Source organism: Anguilla rostrata, chromosome 4 (genome assembly GCF_018555375.3).
Source record: "Anguilla rostrata isolate EN2019 chromosome 4, ASM1855537v3, whole genome shotgun sequence".
In the NCBI taxonomy this organism is placed as follows: Eukaryota; Metazoa; Chordata; class Actinopteri; order Anguilliformes; family Anguillidae; genus Anguilla; species Anguilla rostrata.
In genome coordinates, this window is record NC_057936.1 from 34,619,214 (window position 1) to 34,634,103 (window position 14,890).

Genomic DNA, 14,890 nt, shown 5'->3' on the forward strand with positions numbered 1-14,890 from the left:
TAATTCATGCTAACAGCATAATGCTTTCCGCAGGCATTTCCCATAGCAACTATGTTGTTGTTTTTGTTTTGTACAAATGGAAGCTAACTATTGTGTACAACTGGAGGTTGAGAATCCTATCAAATGCAAATGAACTTCCATCTAATCATCCAAACCTCTACATTGTGTGTTCTGAATTATTGTGTAAATGTAATTAATTTATTTTTTATTTTTTTAGATGGACCTGAAGGTACTTTTTATAGCAACTCTCTCAGGGATAATTTGTTACAGTTGTGCCCAGCAAGGTAAGTTCTTTTTATTTTCTTTTTCAGCTTGGTTTTATTTTTGTAACTCACGACACATTGGTAAACTGCTGTTTGGTCACATGATCATAGCAGTGAATCATTCTGGTAGTGTCAGTGATTTTATGCCATTTGTAAAAGAGTGTGGCATTAAAGCCATGCACAGAAAATCGGAGCATAGTGCTAACATGGCTGCGTGCCGTCCCGTGAGGGAGGCAAGCACGCGGACCCGATGGGGTGATGTCATAATTCCGAGGAACCCGCCCTCCCCATCCTCCTCCAACATGGCACAGACGTGAGAGCGGAATGTTCCAGTTTCAGCCTGCCCCATAGAGGGGGACAGGAACCGAAAGCTGCCTCGTTCCAAACTAAATATTGTGTGTGCGCTGTATCACCTTGGGCAAGTTTTGCTCACTATTGATTTTCCTAAAAATGTTCTTCTTTTTGCCCTATAGAGGGGAATGACTGCATCAAGGCCAATGCAAAATCCTGTGGGGAATGCATCATAGTTGGAGAGAAGTGCGGGTGGTGTACAGACCCTGTAAGTGCATTCAAAGATGTTTTTTTTTTGTTGGCATAGTAGAACTCCTTCCTTTTTCCCCTGTAAGATGTGAGGAGTTCTACTCTACCCTGCTACTTGTACCATTGTGGCCATTGCTGTGATGTTGTTGGAGTCTCAGCTCCAGCAGGGTTTAATATCTGCAAAATATGCACAGCCCAGGGATTTTCAGTCAGTGTGCTTCATGCAGGGACTTGTCTGGCTTTATCTGATGCTCACCTGAAAGGCTACAGAAGGGTGTATGCTCCCTGGGCGTATGTACTTAATGTACCCATACACGGGACAGGTGGAAACCATGTGTACCTGCAGCGGCCTTACCGTCTCGTCCCCTGCAGGACTTCCTGAAGCAGGGAGCGCTCGCATCGGCCCGCTGCGACGAGCTGGAGTCGCTGAAGAAGAAGGGCTGTGGCGAGACTCTCATAGAGAACCCCCGTGGGAGTGTGACCATCTACAAGAACGTGCCGGTCACCAAACACAATAAGAACGGGGCGGAGAAACTCAAACCCGAGGACATCACACAGATCCAGCCACAGAAGATCACCCTCAACCTCCGATCTGGTAACCCTTTTTTCACGGTTGTGCGCTCACCTCTGGCCCTTTCCCAGTAAGGAATGCTCTGTGTGGTTTGTCCCGCACGTGCTTTGCATTAGGAAATTTATTTTTGGTTCCCAAATCTTTTTGTCAAGAGGTTTAAAAATGGAGCATGCAAATTTGATTTTCAGAGATCATAGAAAGCCTTGTTGAGGAGCATCTGAAGGTTAGCCTTCATATGCTCCTCATAGTCTTATGCGAATAGTCAACCTTTAAGTGCTGACCTTCTTATATATGTATTCTAATATTAATGTTAAAAATGTACATTATATGTACATGTGCATATTATTAAAAGGACCGATTATTTTGGGTTTGATTTCTGTAACGTCTACGGAAATGTGTGATCCTTTATTGTTTGTGCGGTTCTTTCATGATGATGCGATAGTCTTTTGTTATTAATCATTCAGTCTCCATCTCATCTGACTTTTTTGAAGCCTTGTGAAACAGGCCTGGGAAGTTGGCCAAAAAGACAAAGCCAAAATCTAAAATTCCAATCCGACTTGTTATTAGTTTTAAGAAATTCTCATCCTTTGTGCCATCATCAACAACTTACTATAAGAAGCTACGTTTGGCCTCTTCTTTTGCAGTCATTTGAAGACCATGAAGCTTTGTAACAGAATCATTTTAAAGTATTTTACCCAGAAGGAAGGATATCTTTCAAGCTCTTTGTCCCTATCTTTCTCTCTCTCTATCTCTCTCTCTCACTCTATGCAGGTGAAACCCAGTCCTTTAATCTCAAGTTCAAAAGGGCAGAAGACTACCCCATTGATCTGTACTACCTTATGGACCTCTCATCCTCCATGAAAGATGATTTGGAAAATGTTAAAAACCTGGGAACAAGTCTGATGGTAGAAATGTCAAAGATTACCTCAGATTTAAGAATTGGTAAGGATCCATATTAGCATATTCTCCATTTGCAGATTAGCAGCTGTCTTGATTTTGTAGTCTCAGAGCCCAAGAAGAATAAGAGAAATGTTTTGACCCAACAAGTGTTCACTTTCTTATTGTTAGTGGAAAGATGTCCTTATCAGCTTGGTCCTTGATTACAGTTTTTTGTGCATGGTCTGCTGTCCCAGTGACATTCCTCTAAGGCTGGTCTCTGTCCTTCCCCCTCACCCTTTCCCCAATTTAGGGTTTGGCACCTTTGTGAAGAAGTCCAACATCAGCACCACCCCAGCCAAGCTCCTGAACCCTTGCACTGGTGACCAGAACTGCACCGGCCCCTTCAGCTACAAGAATGTGCTCAAACTCACTAGCGACGGAAAACAGTTCAATACTCTGGTGGGCCAGCAACAGATCTCTGAGAACCTGGATTCACCTGAGGGTGGCTTCGATGCCATCATGCAAGTAGCAGTCTGTGGCGTAAGTGTGAACAACTTCCTGTTTCCGCAAGCAGGTGGAAAACAGTGACCTTGCGACCTTGCGACCATTTCCCTGTACTTTGACCTGGCAGTAGTTAAATAAACAATGCTCAGTTCCTTCTCTATATAATCTGTTTTTTCTAACCAGATTTGATTTATAGTTACTCTAGTGGATTTGTTTTGGAGGCCCAAGGTGTTGATGAACATCTGTACCTCCCACCCTACCCAATGCCCCACCCCCCTAGGAAGCAATTGGCTGGAGGAATGTGACCCGCCTACTCGTGTTCTCCACCGACGCCGGCTTCCACTTCGCAGGAGATGGGAAACTGGGCGGGATCGTGCTGCCCAACGATGGGAAATGCCACCTGGAGAACAACATGTACACGATGAGTCACTACTACGTGCGTAACTGCCTCAAACTCTGCCCTTGTAATATAGTTTGTTCTGAGATAATTTTTTATCTTTCACTGTAACTACTATGGAGATTCGAGCTGTAATGAACAGTTAATTTCTGTGTACAACAGAACATCCATCCTAACAAATGAACAACTGTTTGATAATCAACCATTTTCATGTTATTTCTTCCTTTCCAGGACTATCCCTCAATCGCTCAACTGGTCCAGAAACTTAGCGACAACAACATTCAGACCATCTTTGCCGTCACTGAGGAGTTCCAGCCAGTTTACAAGGTGTGCTTGAGTGAGTCAGTGTGCGAGTGTACGCAGTCCGTGGCTGGTGATCACAGCCGCGGTGCATGTGTTCATGTCTGGGAGAGATCCAGCTATTTGGAATGTCTTCCCTGGGACGGAACCATCTTCTCCTCATTACCGTGTTTGTACCCCACAAGCGTTTCCTATGTGTTCCGTCCCTGCTGGTGATGGTTTGGTTCATCGTCCTTGTATGTTTTCTCAACAGGGACTGTAAGGCTCAGTCAGGATGGAATGAGATGTTATTCTGGTAGACTTTAACTTGGAACACCCTTTGTGGTGACAAAACCTCAACACTGAAAAAGGATTGTAATTTTAGACTCTGTTGTAGAAATATGTGCTTTTATGGGCCAAATTTAAGCATCTTGCCTGAGAGCTAAATCTGTCTCAACAAGGTACACATTACTGTCTTGCACATTAGAATTGCATAAATAGATTTTTTTCAAAAAAAATGTGGAATATTTTGTTTTTGGAAATGTGAAGAATTTTGCTTTGTTTCCTCTTCAGAAACTGCAGAATCTCATTCCGAAGTCTGCCATTGGCACTCTATCTGCCAATTCCAGCAATGTGATCAACCTCATTATTGATGCTTATAGTGTGAGTGAGGCTCAACCCTAGAGGCAGTTTGTACATGTGTGATGTTCGTGCACCATCTTATGTCAATTTCTGTGTATTCAGTTTCATTCCCATATGGACTGTGTTGATTTGGCTTAATTCTACTGCTTAAAAGTACGTGCTTTGAAGACTAAAACAAGTGTTAGCATAAATAAAAATTTTTGTAGTGCCAAACTGTGCTATGAATTCACCTGTGCAATACCATCCACACTCTGCTGTGTTCTGTAGTCCCTGTCCTCAGAGGTGATTTTGAAGAACAGCAAGCTTCCCAAAGGGGTGACCATCACATACCAGTCCCACTGTAAGAATGGCCTGGTGGGAGAAGGAGACAATGGCAGAAAGTGTTCCAACATCTCCATCGGGGACGAGGTTGGTATGAGCCTTGTTCTTTCCAAGTTCGCTCTCTCTTTCTGTTGCTCTCTCTTTCTATCTGTACCTGTCTTTCTGTCTGCTCAATCTCTCTCTCTCTCTCTCATCTTCTTGTGTAAAAATATTTTGTGGTGCAGTTTCCTGTGAAACTTTACACGTACTTCAACCACTCGAGTATAGTGCAGGTAAAGTTTGCTGCGGAAAACTTTGGACTCCTGGGAGCCTCCCTTGTCAGGCTCACAGCCTGACCTGGGGCTTGTTTCATGACAGTGATTTGCAAAGATTTTCATTCGTAGATCACATGAACTTGTCAAAATGCCTTTCACGGAAAAGCATCACTTGCAAATCTCAAATAAACAGTGCCCCCAAGATTTCCCCTCTGATATTGCAGTTCCATGCAAAACTGTATTAGACAATATACTATAAATTGTAATGATGATGGCATTACACACTACTGATATACCAAACCCCTCCTTTCAGGTGTCATTCAAAATCAGCGTCCAAGCACACAAGTGTCCGAAGCAGGGCCAATCGAAGACCATCAAGATCAAACCCCTCGGCTTCACAGAGGAGGTGAAGATTGTCCTCAACTTCATATGCGAGTGCTCGTGCCAGGCCGATGGAGAGAAGGACAGCCCCATCTGTCACAACGGGAATGGAACATTTGAGTGTGGAGCCTGCAGGTAGAGTCTCCCACATCCCCACATTACACACCTTCAATGGGCTGCAACAATACAGTTCTTAAAATGTCCACCCGCTGGGCATCTGCCAGGCTTCATTATTTAAAATGGTCTGTTGAGCATCTAACTGTCTGAATGTTTTCTTCTTTCTTTCTCATGTATTAATGTTGTCTGGCCTTTTTCCTTAATTTTAACTTGATAGAACACTGAGGTATTTCTGTAAACAAATTTGTATGGAATGGAGTTTGCATTCTGTGTCTGAGAGGAGTGACCGGTGTTGGTATGAAATTTCAGGCTTGGTCCTCCAGTCTTTTGTCTCTCTGTAGTCTCCTTCTCAGAATCCTTGTCTCCTTCCCAGGTGCAATGACGGGCGCATTGGCAGACAGTGTGAGTGCAGCACCGACGACGTCTTCAGCGACGACCTGGATGCCAACTGCCGGCGGGACAACGGCGCCGAAATCTGCAGCAACAACGGGGACTGCATATGCGGCGCGTGCGAGTGCAAGAAGAGGGAGAACCCGGAGGAGCGCTACAGCGGCAAGTTCTGCGAGTGCGACAACTTCAACTGCGACCGCTCCAACAACAAGCTCTGCGGAGGTGAGACCCGCCATTAACGCAGCCCGTTTGCAACCTAGCCGCCATTTGAAAAGTAGCCGTTTGAGACGTAGCCATCGCGTCCTGGTTGAGCTTGGCGCCATTGCAGTTAGGGAACAAATGTTGTGTCCAGGACTTTGTGGGTTCATATCCTTGGCTGAAGGTTGCTGCTTTGTTGTTGTCACAATTGCTGTGTCGCTATCCCTTTTAACAGCTGGTAATTTACTAAATCGATTTATGTAAAGTGCCTTGCTCAAGAGAGCTACAGCAGCAGGATTTGAATCTGAAACCTTAGTTACATGATCAGTTCCTTAACTACTGCGCTACTCTGTTGCAACACACTTGTTCCCTTGAGCGCAGTAGAGGACTTGACCTAAATTACTTCAGTAAATACTCAGCTGTATAAATGGGCAATATGTGAAATATTATTTGGGAACGTTTCCCTGGTTACCTGCTTCTGTTTGGAAGAATAATATGGTCATTTAGTGTATTATGATGTATGAGATTGCAGACATTTTAAAATGGGTTTGGCTGTGGAGTGCATTTGGAAGACGGCTCGACGAGACGTGGGTTTTTTAACCGGTCATTTTTGGACGTTTGGCAGGGCACGGCCGCTGCGAGTGCCGGGTGTGCATCTGCGACCCCAACTACACGGGCAGCGCCTGCGACTGCTCCATGGACACCACCACCTGCCTGGCCTCCAACAAGCAGATTTGCAATGGGCGGGGCACCTGCGAGTGCGGCTCCTGCAGGTGCACCAACCCCAAGTTCCAGGGCCCCACCTGTGAGATCTGCCCCACCTGCCCCGGGGTCTGCGCAGAGCACAAGTGAGTTTGCACGGCCGCGTGCGTCCCTGGGCCTTATAGCTGACTCGGTGACCCCAGGACTCCACGTAGCGCAGGACAGACCTTTTCCCTATTGCTGCGACCATGCTGCAACACTTCTGTGACTATTCTGTCAGGTTCTTAATATCTATAGGTTTAGTGTTTTAATAAGCTAAATATCTCTTGAAGAGATGTGGTGCTCCTTTAAAAAATCACCAAAACAATAGTATGTTCTATTTATTTAAGATTTCTTAATCATTTATTGAATAATATCTTATTTAAGTATTTTGTCCATGCTCAGCCTCTTAGATGAAATGGACAAATTGTGTGTAGCTGAAGGTGAGACAAAAGGCTAAATAACAAGCAAAACAAAAATATTTCTAAAATTGGGCACTGATGAAAACCACATCCTGTTTCTTGGCGAGGATCATTTCAGCTCTCTTTCCCACCCAGTGATAAAATTCCTGCATTGGTCTGGAGGGAGAGCAGTTTTCTGGGCTGTTTATCTGAAGGCTAGTCTGTGCCTTGCATGAGTGTTGTGTAAACTCCGCGGTGCCTGCTGAGCAGTGCAGTGTTTCCTCCCGCCAGGCCTTTTCACCCCCTCAAGCCCAGGAGAACTGGGGTGATTTGAAAGCCTTTCGCGCCTGTGGGAGTTGTAGTCCACTGTGTTGTTGTGCTGTAAACTTCCAACTCCCATGAGCACCTCCATGAAATGTAGGACATTTCCTCCCCACGTGCACCAAGCTGAGTGTAGGCCAGAGTGACTGTGGTGACTAGGCTGTGTTTAAGCGGTGACCTCTGCCCCCCACAGGGAGTGCGTGCAGTGCCGGGCCTTCGGGACGGGTGAGAAGAAGGACACGTGCGAGAGGGACTGCAGCTACTTCAACCTGATCAAGGTGAAGGACAGGGACAAGCTGCCCCAGCCCGTGCAGGCCTTCCCCCTCATGCACTGCAAGGAGCGCGACGCCAACGACTGCTGGTTCTACTACACCTACGCTGTCAACAACAACGCCGAGAAGGAGGTCCACGTGGTGGAGACGCTCGATGGGCGGTGGATGTGTGGGTAGCCTCCCTAACTTGTTGGTCAGTAGGTCCTCAATCCTACCTGCGCTCTGCTGTGATAAAGAATAGTAGAGACACACACGCTGAGCTGGTGTTGACTTCACGGCAGGAGGAATTATTCTTTCCCTTTTTCACAAAACATACTTCAGGTATCAAACATATCTGTTGTAAACTAATGGCCTTAGCTTCATTTTTGTATGACATGGCCATTTAACAGCACTGAGCTAGAACAGTAACAGTTTCTTCACATGTTAATTTACTTTACAAGACTATAACTCAGTTAGGCTACTTGGACCCATTGAACACATTCTCACTATTTCAGTATTCCCAGGAAACACATTCACTTAAAAATAAAGTACATATAGCCAAATATATATATATATATATATTCTCTTGTTCTCTAATCTAGTACATTTTCACTGTGTCCATGAAAAATAATAAATGCATTCATTTTTACTGTCTCAACATGAACTGTCCTTACAGTGTTATTTTAACCAAAAACTAATAAAATGGCTTTTGTCCTATAGGCATTATGACCTCTTTTGTTCTTGTTTCATTCTCTTAACATAAACCAAACATTTCCCTTTTTCCATAAAACAAACAAATTTTCCCATTGAGTTCAACTACATTCAAGCTACATTTGCCCATGGCACTGTCCTCCATTATGCTTTGCATACGTTGTGCAGTCGCCATTTTATGTGCTAAACTACTTCACTATCGGTCTTTGTCAGTTACGTGTGTGTATTAGCTGTGACATCACCGAGGCGCCATTTTGAAGGTATAGCTACAGTGAGCGGTACAGTAAGCAACACGAGAAGATTTCAATTAAGTTATCAAACCCATTCACTCGTTAAACTGAGAGAATAGGCTACCATACCAAGACAAACTCAGCAAGGATGCCAGGGACCGTTATTTGGCTAAATTGTCATCTATTAACGTCATTGATCCATACGATCTGACAGCAAAAAGTTGGAGTGCTGACCCCGCATTGCTGCCTCCAACCTCATACTCATATTACCAACTATCTTGCTTACGGTGTAAGTGTGTATACCTGTGAACAGTTCAGAAACTATAAATCCCTTGAAGCCCACAAACATTTCACCAATGGCTGGCTGCAGGATTTGTTTACATTTTGACCGAAGGACTGCGACAACACAGTCCTAACAGCAAAGGTAAGCAAGATTGGCTGTAATCAAGGAAACTTGTGCTTAACATAGCAGCCTTAAACTCGCATTCAATTCCCCCCCATTAAAGCAAGATATTACAAATATATTACAAATTTGGGCTGTAATGATGATGATGAAGTCATGTTATACTCTATATCATCAGGGCTATGCTTCGGCCCATAGCATCATGCCCATACCATGATTATGGTTTGTTTATTTTGTTTATTTCGAACATGAACATAAGAGTCATGAATAGTACATTATTATGATTTTTAAAAATCACCACATGTTCAAAAAGGAGTAGGAAGAAGTAAAAATGATCTAATCCTACCCCTTTTTCATACAACATAATTAAGTTATTTACCGCTATATGCTTTAACATACCCATTCAGCATGTTTAACCTGACATAATACTAAAGTAAACTAGAAACTGTCATTTTGTATATTGTACTTCTCCAAAACATTTTATGCCCACTCTTAAATTGGTTTAAATTTCTACTTAATTTGATAATAAATAAAAGGAAGTGAATGCATATAACATGCTCCGAGTTGATTACATCAAATGGCCTTGACCACAGAATACCTCAAAAATGGCGGTTACACCCGAAATGCACTTCGGTTGTCATGAGTTTTAAGTCATCTGTCAAAGGTTAGAGTTAGGGTTAGGGTTACGGCTAGGGTTAAGGTTATGGCTAGGGTTAGGGTTACAGCTAGGGTTAAAGTTAGGGTTAGGGTTACTGCTAGGGTAAAAGGGTTATGGCTAGTGTTAGGGTTAGGGTAATGGATAGGATTACGTTCATGGCTAGGGTTAGGGTTACGGCTACGGTTAGAGTTAGAGTTAGGGTTACGGCTAGGGTTGGAGTAATGGTTAGGGTTACAGCTAGGGTTAGGTTGGTAGGGTTAGTAGGTTAGGTTAGCGCTAGGGTTAGGTTAGGGTTACAGTTAGGGTTAGGTTAGGGTTGTTGTTAGAGTTAGGAGGTTAGGGTTACGGCTAGGGTTAGAGTTAGGGTTAGGGTTACGGCTAGGGTTAGGGTTAGGGTTAGGGTTACAGCTAGGGTTAGAGTTAGGGTTAGGGTTACAGCTAGGGTTAGAGTTACGGTTACGGCTAGGGTTAGAGTTAGGGTTACAGCTAGGGTTAGCGTTAGGGTTATGGCTAGTGTTAGGGTTCGGGTAACGGATAGGGTTAGGTTTATGGCTAGGGTTAGATTTAGAGTTAGGGTTACAGCTAGGGTTAGAGTTAGGGTTAGGGTTACAGCTAGGGTTAGATTTAGGGTTAGGGTTACGTATAGGCTTAGAGTTAGGGTTAGAGTTAGGGTTATGGCTAGGGTTGGGGTTATGGCTAGGGTTAGAGTTAGAGCTAGGGTTAGGGTTACGTGTGCGAGTGTCTTAGTATACGAGAGTGTAGCAATTGTAGCAGTATGGCTGGGACTGGATGGGGCAGGGGAAAGGGATAAAGCTTTGAGTCATTGCTAGGGGTTGGTTGGATAAGAGTGTGTTCCCTTCTGCACTTCAATACCGGTATGATGGTTGACCCAGAGTGTCATACGTGAATCTTTCTGTTGGTCTCCCTCTCCGCTGGGATCTTCTCATGTCTTCTTTTTCTCCTATGTTTCCATCATCCATCTCTTCCACTTCATCAGGCATTTTCTCGACTAACTCTGGCTTATCCTGAACCTCCTCCCTGTCCTGAGTTCTCCCAGCTTCTTGTCTGACAGGAGGACAGAATTCTCTGGCTGTTGCGCGAAACTTAGGCTGATTTTGAGGATTCTGCTGTGGCATGATATATGTCCGTGTTGCTGAGGCCTTACAAGTCTATAGCATGCGATTCTGCTCCGGAGGTCATTATGGTAGGTATACTCTTCTTCTTCCTCAGAGCTATCTGTTACTGGTCTGTTGATGTATTTTTCAGGTTGTTTCTGTCTTTTCTGTCCTGTCTTTTCTTCCTCAGGGAGTTCTCCTTCTAGAGGTAGGTAATTTACTGGCAGCAGCAGGTTTCTGTGAAGCACACGCAGTGACTTGCTACCTCTCTCTGGCTGTGCTTTATAGACTGGTCCATCTCCCAATCTTTCCACCACGCAATGTACTACTTCACAGTTTATCTGGACCTCCTCTCTCTGAGAGATCTTTCACCAGTACCCTGTCTCCTGGCTGAAGAGTAACACCTCTCACGCCTCTATCATACTGTTTCTTTCCTTTAGCTGAGGACTTCTGGCTGTTGTCAGCAGCGATTTGGTAAGCTGCTCGTATCCTATCTGCCCACTGCGAAGGTCTGATGGTTGCATGCCTCAGTCTCTCTCCTGGAGCTAAATAGCAAGTCGATCGGTAACCGAGGAGCTCTGCCGTAAAAGAGGAAGAACGGAGAGTATCCAGTCGCTTCGTGCCTCGTGCAGCTGTAAGCACGCACGATATGAGGCAGGTGATCCTTCCATTCACTCTTCCTCTCCTCTCGTAGGGTGCGTAGCATTTGAAGGAGTGTGCAATTTAGTCTTTCCACCGGGTTGCACTGTGAATGATAAGGAGTAGTTTGTGAATGAGCAATACCTGTTGTTGTAATCTTTGGAACAAAGCTTTAATTCTGAAACTCACTACAAAGTAAAAAGAACTCACTTTTGCTTCATCTAAGTGATCCATTAAGTAACCATTACAGCCAATGATTATTTGGAAATAAATCGTAGTTGATTTGATTCACAACATATTTTTCATTGGGCCAATATGAAAAATAATTATTTCATCATTTTTAAGCATGCAGCACATAGTGTTACTAAGTAAAAGAACCACACAGACCCAGTCCTCTTCTTACTGAAGGATGGTTGGGCATAAAGTCACCCCCTCTAGAATTCTCGCTGTGCTATTTTTTTTTTTTTTTTTGTGTCCTCACTAGTAAATCTGTTTTGAGTGGGCGATATGGGCAACAGCACAAGGGTGCATTTGAATAAATGGGAAGGTAGTGTAGCGGTCACACACCGGTCAGGCAGTTGTGGCACAGTCTGGTTGGGACTGGTATCGCTATAACGCAGCTTTGAATAAAACCGTTCATAGTTCAGTTCCTCATCTTTGTCATTTTCCAGGGCCTCTAGCTGTAGGCAAACCTGTTTCCATTCATTTGATTACTGATTAGTTTATTAAATCAAATTCGAATAGTATGAATATTTTTTTTCAGATTAGACCACACTAAAAGTTGAAGTCTAGAACTTATTACACTAATGCTCTCAACGTGTATATTATGGTTCATCGAAGCTTGAAACTTTGTACCCTCTATGAAAGCATCAATGCACTTATTCTGTACGTCACTCTGGACAATTGCGTCTTCGTAATTGTTAATGCCATGTAATGTAAAACTTTGGTATGGATAAAAACAGAAGAAAAAAGGTTAATTGCAACAATGAAGTTTCACACATGAACTTGGACTAAAATAATGCTGATCTCTGGAGAATACCTACTGCCACTGGCTTGTCGTGTTATATAAAAATAATTGTGTAATCTGTTGACGTGTGTTTGATCTTTGAATGCTCTGCATCTGAGCACCCATGGGGACAGGCTACCTCTGTGCATGTGTACAGAATTCCACTGAGGCCCATGCTACACCAGCTGCACCATTCCAGGGGGCTCCTGCTGTTACCAGGGAAACCAGACATGGGCATCAACCCATGAATCACATCCAGGTGCAGTCAATCTGAAGTGTCTTTGGGGCAGGAGTTACTGCATAGGATGTGGTGTTTGATGGCTCTATTGAAACCACAGGAGAGTTACGCTTCAGTGCAAATGCATTATGAATCTATTGAATCCATTCCAGAGCACTGCAACAGTGTTTTAATTAAGCATTTAATGCATGTGGGTTTAACAAGGCAAAGATGCTATACAGTTATAAATATGTATTCCAGATGTAGTATTTATTGAAGCTATATCCGCTCCAATGAGAGTTACAGCATACAGTGTATCATGGTTATATTTAACCGACTTCAACTGAGGCGTAAATGTTGCTAGTACTTCTATGGTATGCATAAAGCAAGTGCTTGTCTCTCCTTGAGATTCTTGACATAAATCACACTAATTCTGAAATGAATTTTGAATGAACGTAAAATTCACCAAGTAGTCAATTTTCAGAAGGACTTAATTAGGCATGAACCATCAAAAATAAATACTATGATTCCAGAAAAATATTTCTACATTTTGTGTGGAGAGATGTAGTAAAATGAATGGCAGCATTTCTGAATGTATGACAGAATTTCCTATTGCTCGTGCTTATGTGTTTTCAAGACATTTAGCACATCATTCAAAGCACTTAACACACAATTCTTTACCACTTGCTCCCATATTTACAAAACAAAGTTTTTTATGTTTATGTTATGTCCACGTTCGTGAAAAAGTATTTTTAAAATGCACAAATTTGCATCAAAGCAAAAGCATCAAGCACTATATTCATCTGTCGAAGAACACAAATTAAAAAAATCATTTTAAATAGTTATACATAGAACAAAATTAATTAGAAAGCAAATTAATATTCTGAACCTATCATTCTGATTGATCTTGTCATTCAAAGTTAACATTATAGCAAATCAAGCTCTGACATTTCTGATCACTGGCTAATTCCATGGTTTCCAGCAGGGTAGCTTGTTTGATAGATAGCGATAACTTCCACCTCCCTGAGGAGGAAAACACCTCAGTGCGGTTAAGGAACACGGTGTATGGCAGCAGGTATAAAATATAAATTGCTGGTACCCAGCAAATCAAATTTTCGAATCTGATTATATGTATATAGCACATTTTATCAAGAATATGCTTCCGCTTCACTGCCTAAACCCACTAGTCTCTGATGTAACTCCAGAAATGTTTAAAACTGGGCTGTGCTGTTGTAATATAAAATGCACGGAGGCCCACCCTCCAAATAATCAAGCAAGCGATTACAAATAATCTTTTCTTCTAGCTGGTAGTAACCTGATCGATTCATGCCACCGACTGCTCAGAGATTTAACTCTCCTGGTATCCCAGGTTTAAATCAGGCCTGATTAGAGGAGAAGAATGAAAACCAGCAGAACTACCGGCCTTGAGGGCCAGATTTGGGTATCCCTGCCGTATGGTCATTGTTTTAATCGCTTTTTAAATAACCATGAAGAGACAGCACGACTACAAAAGGTAACTTTGGAGGTGCTTCAACTGCATTCATGTGTCCCAGGGGCAACTGGGGCCCCCTGCAGGTCTGCTTTATAGATGAATGCCCCTGTAAAGCACAAGAGGTACTGAGGTTCAAAGAGCAGTCTCGAGCCTCTAAACTGCAAGAGGAATACCTAATACATCTTTGCTTCTGAAGATGATATACTATAAAGCTATATAGCTGGCTTTTTACAGAAGCATTCCAGGTTAAGTGCAGCTCCAGTGGGCACAACCTTCTGTGCTCCACTCGTGATCATACCTGAAACTGTCTGGTAGATCCACCACACTACAGTGCTGGTGATGCAATCATATTGTTCACTCAAATACAGGCCAACCTAGAGAAAAGTAACCGTCTTTAAAATCAGCTGTTATATGCCTTGGAGCCATGTCCTGGAGACCAAAAACTATCAATATGTTAAAATGCCAAATAAATGTGTTGGTTAATGAAACCTTTTAATGAACTCTCACTGGAACTATGTCTGATATTGCAATAATTCACCACATGGAATACATCAATACATCAACAAAAAAGAACATTTAAGTCCTTCACAGACTAGAGCATGTCTTAATGGCAAAAGCAGGAGATCGGCTGGCACTAAATCTTATTGTCTGCATTGTCTAAGAGAAGGGGTTCCAGGGTGACAGATTCCATTTACATGCATACGGCCATTGGCTCCATGTACTGAGCACTGTGATGGAGCATAGTGGTGAACATGGAGCAATTGTAGAGTAGTGTTTGTGGAGCCTTCCATTACAGTAATGAGCCACACTTTTCCAGTATGGTTCTGTACACTAGTAGGCTACATAGAACATTGTACATCTGTACCTTGTTTAGTTTTCTTGTTTTCTTGTATAGCTGTTTAATTCTGCTTCGTGTTATATACCTTAAGATGCTAAAATACTGCAATTGTAAAATATTTTCTGTTTATG

The 14,890-nt window shown here is 43.0% G+C and overlaps 1 protein-coding gene across 1 annotated transcript in view; it reads left to right on the top strand.

Annotated features, from left to right (window-relative positions):
* The first annotated feature begins 217 nt into the window (after positions 1-217).
* Positions 218-14,890, top strand: part of LOC135253275 (integrin beta-1-like) — a 55,067-nt gene continuing 40,394 nt past the window's right edge. Inside the window, exons 1-13 of the mRNA XM_064332362.1 lie at positions 218-284; positions 737-822; positions 1,176-1,398; positions 2,146-2,316; positions 2,564-2,793; positions 3,038-3,193; positions 3,386-3,481; positions 4,007-4,096; positions 4,343-4,483; positions 4,964-5,166; positions 5,522-5,760; positions 6,362-6,584; positions 7,393-7,624. Of these exons, the coding sequence (XP_064188432.1) occupies positions 218-284; positions 737-822; positions 1,176-1,398; positions 2,146-2,316; positions 2,564-2,793; positions 3,038-3,193; positions 3,386-3,481; positions 4,007-4,096; positions 4,343-4,483; positions 4,964-5,166; positions 5,522-5,760; positions 6,362-6,584; positions 7,393-7,624 (2,157 nt within the window). The remainder of the gene's footprint in view (positions 285-736; positions 823-1,175; positions 1,399-2,145; positions 2,317-2,563; positions 2,794-3,037; positions 3,194-3,385; positions 3,482-4,006; positions 4,097-4,342; positions 4,484-4,963; positions 5,167-5,521; positions 5,761-6,361; positions 6,585-7,392; positions 7,625-14,890) is intronic.